The sequence below is a fragment of the Lactuca sativa genome, chromosome 3 (assembly GCF_002870075.4).
Source record: "Lactuca sativa cultivar Salinas chromosome 3, Lsat_Salinas_v11, whole genome shotgun sequence".
NCBI classification, from domain to species: Eukaryota; Viridiplantae; Streptophyta; class Magnoliopsida; order Asterales; family Asteraceae; genus Lactuca; species Lactuca sativa.
The window spans coordinates 156,275,837-156,282,915 of NC_056625.2; the positions used below are offsets into that span (position 1 = coordinate 156,275,837).

General features: G+C 35.6%; 1 protein-coding gene and 1 non-coding gene across 2 annotated transcripts; one reads left to right on the forward strand and one right to left on the reverse strand.

Moving 5' to 3' along the window:
* Positions 1 to 4,975: 4,975 nt before the first annotated feature.
* Positions 4,976 to 5,413, reverse strand: LOC111876888 (uncharacterized). The gene has a single exon (XM_023873451.1). It carries the CDS (start codon positions 5,411 to 5,413, stop codon positions 4,976 to 4,978), a length of 438 nt encoding a protein of 145 aa, XP_023729219.1.
* An 899-nt stretch (positions 5,414 to 6,312) lies between these two features.
* On the forward strand, positions 6,313 to 6,419 carry LOC111876895 (small nucleolar RNA R71). Its single transcript, XR_002845131.1, has one exon. It is a non-coding gene; the product is annotated as a small nucleolar RNA R71 (small nucleolar RNA).
* Positions 6,420 to 7,079: the final 660 nt, after the last annotated feature.

A 7,079-nucleotide genomic window follows, 5' to 3' on the forward strand; every position in this document is an offset into this window, starting at 1 on the left:
AATCCAATGTCTAAAATTACCCTCTTAAGTGAAGTTTCCCTCATGGTGATAAAGAATTCACAGATGTACAACAACCTATGTCTTCTGAAAGATTAAAAGCTACATATAATATTATACTTAATTAAAAGCACAAAAGAATTCAAGAAAAGTATGTATGAATGACTATCTTCAAATTACCTCAACGGAAAAGGGAAAACTTCATATAATTAGAGGTTGATATACAAGAACTTAGGGTTCACCAAATCAAATAGTAGGTATATGTGTAGAAGAAGGAACCGAAGTTGGAATTGAGTTATGGTATAGAAGTCGATGGCAAGGAGTTGTTATGAGAAGGTAAAAAAGAGTTATCAGCTGACCTGGATGATAACCATGGCAGATCGAAAGGGGAAGTTGTTCTCCTTCATTCTCATTATGAGTACCTCCATTAAGCATCAATGGAAGAGGAGTGACAATGAAGACCATCATTTCAACGGTATCAAATTAGAACAATCCAAATAAAATTAGCTGTCCCGACAGGCGGCGACGTTAGATGGCCCAGTTGGAGGAGACGACAGCCGACCGAAAAGATGTAAACGGGGTACAATTTTTAAACTGTTTTTTATTTGAAGCATGGGGAGGAGAAATAAAGAACTGGAAATTGTAAGATAAAAAAAACATTACCTTAATCTACTTTGAAAGAAGTGTATCGCGGTGCATTGAAAGCTACCCACAGAACAATTGCCATGTTGAGAGAATTTCCATGTGTAACCACGTGTAACCACCGAATCAATAAATTCAATCATACCAGTTGCTTCAATCGAATCCTAATATACAAGGAAAAAAAATCAATAGCAAAACTGGTAGATTTTGAGACCAGTTAGACAAAAAAGTGGCAATAGGGTACCAAATCGGCATTCCAAAAACACAAAATTGGCGACCCAAACAACAAAATTGGCAATCCTAATCACATATTGGACCAATTCCGATCTCTAAAAACACGTTCCAGCAATCAATTTTGCCATCCAATGGGATCGTGGAGTTTCCGTACCAAAGTACGTTTCCGCCAAGGATCAAAACGATAACGTACCGTTATTGGGAACGAAACGTTCAGAACATGGATCATGGCTAATAGAGGGATCCCTGTGACTATGATATTAGCGCATATTGAAGTTATAATTCATAAAGGGAGAAGAGGTTAGGGTTTGGGGAATAAAAGAAGAAGAAGCTCATTACCTCGATAATTAAAGAACTGAAGTGGGTCAAAACTTAGATTTCCGATGATTCCCATCGTTATCTCTCTAATTGTTCTTATCTAAGCAGTCTGAAATCAAGATGTAAACATAAGTATCAAAGATACAGATTTCACCCCTTTAAAACTAATTTTTGATACCAAGAATAAAAAGGGTGGGTTTGATTCCTTGTTGCTAAGGATTTACGCATGTACGTTGACACCACCATCGAAATTGACAACGCCATCTCTGAAATTGACCGGAAAGCACCTCTGTTCATCATCACCAACAGATCCATCCCAGTCTCCCATCTTTCCATCACTTCTCACAATAGAGAAAAAAGAGGGAGAGTCGATTGCGAAGATGAAAGATAGAAAGAAGCTAGAAAAGAACAAGGCGGGTTTTCAAAATTTTGGGGATTTCATTTCCCCCTTGTCTACTAAATGCGCGTTTCAATAAAAATTATAAAGCGACAGTTATGGAGGACGCGCATGTGCCCTCCGTGTTTTTAATTTTTTTTTTACATTAGACACTAATTTAAGGGCATGCAATTATGCGTGACTTAAATCCTTAAATTTTTTTGAAGAGATGACACTTTTTTAATGTCACTCTCTTTTGCGTAACATAAATCAATGAGTGTCGTGGTTTGCGCGTCGTAAAAGGGTCTTTTTCTTGTAGTGATATCATTTCTAGCTATTTCTGTTTATGAGGACAACCCAAAAGGAACTTTGCTAATAACTCAAGATTATACTAATTTAGTTATTGGCTTAGACACCTAATCCAATAATCATCCCCTAACTAAGTCCAATATTACAATAATTTCGCACATAGAGAGTGTGCTTTAGATTATACTAATACAGACACATTCATAGTTCCTACTCTACTAGTTTACCCTCAAGCACATAGAGATTATACTACTAGCTCTACTCTACACATTCCCTATCCTAACACACACACATTCATACTTCTTACTATATATATATATATATATATATATATATATATATATATATATATATATATATATATATATATATATATGACGTGCATAATTATTCCTATCAACTTTTAAATTTATAAACCTAAGTAACTTAACTAATTTATTCACCTATAGGAAAAGTTCTTAGTCGGGTTATAGAATAGTCTAGGTAAGTCAGATGTCTAACAAAGGGGATGGAATTTAACTAATAAAGCAGCTACTAAAAGCTAAACTAAGAAACAAACTTTTAGTGGGGGTTTTATTGATTTTGTAAGATCATAAGAACTTAAATCCAACAATTACCATATAACACTATTAAACTAAACAAATCAAACAATTCAAATTTAATATTAAAGAGTACTTTCGTTAGATCTAAATCCCCCATTTTTCCCTATGGTTGATTTCTTATTAAATTACTATTGAAGGTTACCAAATTATTATGAAACTAGTTATTTTGATCAAATTCCTAGTTGTTCAAATTTATGACTTACTATGTTATGATCAAATACAAGTAAACCCGAAATTGGTATTAAGATAAATTTGGCTATGCACGATAAATCTAAGAGTTACTTTCTTATGATATCACACAAGAACGCTTCCCACTTAATTTGAAAAACATTCATTTTATGCATCCCTCCGAAACCATCCCCATGAATCTTTTCTTAACCTCAAGGTATTTTTGGCTAAGCTGCCAAGTATACATATGGAAAAATAACCTAGAAAGAAAAATACAATAAAAATAACTTTGAGTTTTGGCAATTTTGTCTTATTCTTCACTTTCTTTAACTTGAATCTTCAATAATTTGAACTTTCGAACTTTTCTTCATGTTTATTGATCTTCATAGCTTTGTGGACTCCTATTCACTCAAACTTTTGTAACTTTTGTTTTTCATTTCTATTTTTTTTTTCTTTTTCTTTTTTCACAACTCACTTCTTTTCACTCCACAGTAAAAATCCAAAAAATAAAAACATATGCTTAAGAAAGGGAACTTAACTTCAACCTTTATTGGTTAAAGGCATTAGTTTAAAGTGCAATTACTATATAAGCTCTCCTGGATACATTTATGCTACATGATGCTTAACATATTATGTCCCTTAAACTAAACCGATTTACGTTTTTGTCCAACATTTCACTAAGATTGGGAAGCCAAAAATACACTATAACATATTGGCTCAACTAAATCTTAGGGCTCGCATCAAATCATCCCACATAACACTAGCAAACTAGCCCAAATGCAATAATATCAAAATTTTGAAATGACTAGATTTTTAGACTATTTTTGCAAGCCTATTAATTTCTTAATTTCTATCATTTTCTTTTTAATTACTGTCATGCTTGATAATCATTTTTTGACCCCCTACCCCCACACTTATTTCATACATTGCCCTCATTGTATGCATAAAATAATGAATGCACATAAAAAGCAATAAAATGGAGAAAAATGAACAGACTCCCAAGGGGTAGTAGTGGCAAGATCGAAATTAATTGTTGTGGAAAAGCTTGAAGATCTTGAATATGTTGCTGGAACTAGAAACTAGACTCCTGCTGCTCGTGAATGTGAATGTGTCGGACAAAAATAATCAAAAGAACTAAAAACCCAGCTTCAAAAAGTGTGTTGAATAGGGCCACGATGTGGGAAAGCATATGCCACGTCGTGAAGGTGAGTCTGAAAGTTTCTAATTGCGCATATATGAATCGCCACAACATAGGAATATGATGGCCACGTCGTGGTTATGGGGAGGTTTCGAAAATAGTTTCTACCCAAATTTTTCTGGAAATTATTCAATTCATCACTATGCCACTTTTAATCGTCTGTTTATCCTACAAAGTCTCCACTAAACTCTTCCAAATGTGACACACACCCCAAACTTATTCAAAATTGTGGTCTTCGGTTTTCTTTTAAACTTCTCACAACTTTTTCCATTTAAGCTTCTTCACTACTTCCATTTGGAAATCATAAGATCAAGGTCTAGAAAAACACATCATCATTCAGTTAAACAAAAAAGAAACTAATCAAAAAGGAAAAGGAAAAGGAAAATCAAACTCTAAAAAAAAATGTTGGGTTGCCTCCCGATAAGCGCTTCTTTTTGGAGGAGTCATGAGTCAGACTCCTTCCCACTTTACGTTGTTGTAGTTGGGAGTGGGGTCTCCTTGTTCTCCTTTGTTTCTTTCCATCCTCTTTGGTATGATTGTACACGCCTTATGTATGACTTCTTCATGTTTTACTTTGTCTCTGTGTTGGCATTTTCATCGTGTTTGCGTTTCAAACCTTTACTTTTCCCAAAAAGTTGTTTCGTTCTTTCCTCTTCTTTTGCTTCTCTTTCTTCCACTTCCATATTTTAAATGATTGGATCGTTTTCTCTTGCTCAATTCCTTCTCTCTCTTCTCCTCATCATCACCGGAATCAAAATTTTCTTCTTCACTTTCTTCATATACTCGATCCTTGGGTGTAGTGAACGCGAATACTTCAAAGTTCATAGGAATTAAAGCTTTTGGCTTGATAAGCTTAACTTCTTCAACTTTAGGCTTCTCCCAAGCTCTCAATTCTTCCTCCATCAACTTCTCTATCTTATCTAACTCATCGAGTTTCTCTTCTATTCTTTTACCTTCTAAATTATTCACTTCTAACATCTCATCTAAAGGTTCTTCATGATTCATTTCTTGGTTTATTTCAAAGGTAATTTCTTAGTATTCTAATCGAAGTGTCAACTTTGAATTATTGATATCAATGAGGGCTCTTGCGGTACTCAAGAATGGTCTTCCCAAGATTATGGGAAGGTCTTCGTTTTATTTCATGTCTAAAACCACAAAATCTACTGGAAAAATAAATCTCCCAACCTTCACCGATAAGTCTTCTACAATCCCACGTGGATGAGTGATTAAGTAATCCACCATTCGAAGTGTCATTCTTGTATTTTGTAGCTTTGGTAGAGCGAGATTTTTGTAAAAAGAGTATGACATGAGATTTATGCTAGTCCCCGAATTGGCTAAAGCATTTATTGAAGTGTAATTGCCAAATTCACAAGGTAGAGTTAATCGGACCGGATCCCCCATTTTTATTGGAAATTTATCAATGATGGTAGTAGAGAATAATTCATTTAGCACAATAGTGAATGCTTTTTCTAACTCCTTTTGATTAGTCATCACTTCCTTGGTGAATTTAGGAAGTCTAGCCATGAAATTGAGGAATGGAGCATTGATCGAGGGGGATAGCACTTGCTCCATGAATTTCTTATGTTCCGGATCCAGTTGGTTTCTCATGGATCAAAAGGGATAAAGCAGTGGAGGCTGATACTGTTTTAAAAACGAAGAATTTTCATCCTTCAGTGGCCACAATGTGGCTAGGTCGCCATGTCGTGGGGTCTGGACACAACTCAACTCTGTTGTTTCTGCGGGCTTTACTCCTTTTGGTTGTAGATCTGACTGTTCGGTGGCTGCATCGTACATCACAAATGGCTCAGAATAAACCTCCTTTTCAGTGTATATCTCCATAACATGATATTGTGCTTTTAGTTCTGGATTCTTGAGTGGTAACAGCTCATTCATGAGTTTAGTCAGTTGACACAACTGAGTCTTAATATTTGTTATCGCTGCTTGTTGGATTCTTATCAAAGCATCAGTCGCGTCATGTCATTTCTCTGAAACGGCTGCAAAGCATGTAAACATTGAATGTAACTCAGATTTGTTATCGGATGGTGGTTGTTCTTTTTTATAAAACCCTCTACTGGTTTGCCTATACTTCTCATCGGTTTGCCTATATTTGTGCTTTCTGGTTCACATTCTCATCTAGATCTCAATCCTTAGTCAAGTGCGGCCTATTGAAATTATCACACCCAACTCGTATGACATGTATATATTGATCCATCTTCTTCATTTGCTGATGCATATTCTTGATTTTAGCCATTATTTCAGCCAAGTTTTCGTTTCCTCGTTCTCTAGTACCTTTACCTCTTGTAACATCTTCTCGTGGGTTATGGTATTCTCTTGAGTGCTTCATAAATTCTTCAGTTAACTCTTTGATTGTGGACGAATTCATCTTAGTTAGCGGACATTGATAGTCAAGAAGTTGTCTTGTTGACACATTCACTCCATCAAAGAAAATAGACACCTCTTATTGCACGTTTAAGTCGTGCTAAGGACAATCTCTAAGCAAACATGTGTACCTCTCCCTCGCTTCATATAAGGACTCTCCCATATGTTATTCGAAATTGGCTATATTGTTCTTCAATTTTGCAACCTTGGATGGTGAACTAAATTGTTGGATGAAATCTTCATTAAGTTGAGCCCATGTAGTGATAGCACCAGGTGGAAGTGCCTTTAACCAATCTTTTTTTCGTTCCTCTAAAAGTTACCAGAAGCATCCACAACAACACCGTTGCAAGAGGTATATTGGGAACATTAATATAGTTAGCAATGTTGTTAACCTCATCAATATGGTTGTAGACATCTTTGTGATCTTTCTTGTAGAATGGGATATCTTTTAGCATGGCCAAAATGTGCCTATTCAGTTTGAAATTGGCGTTGTTTGGAATTTCGGGTTGCACAAGACTTGGCCCATTATCATGCTTCTGCTTTTTGTACTCTTACATCATCATATTTGTTATGTCCGCCATCTCCTCTGCCTTGATCTTGGTGTCATCCTCTGAATCCTCTGCGGTTTCTGGCTTGTTTCCTACTTCTTTCTTACTTGGAGTCTTCTCAAAGTGCTCAAACGTGTCAACTACAAAAGTGCTAGTTGACTCGTCAACTTGTAACATCCCGACTCCCAGGTATAAATTTAAATTGTTTTGTATTCATTTTGATAGGGAAACTCGATGAGTTGGTGGTCCCAACTCATCGAGTATAGATTGAGATTGCTGCATGGATTTTAGAATCAACTCGATGAGTTGGA

Excerpts from the sequence above, each read along its gene's own strand:
- LOC111876888 (XM_023873451.1), bottom strand. The coding sequence starts at position 5,413 with ATGGAGCAAGTGCTATCCCCCTCGATCAATGCTCCATTCCTCAATTTC.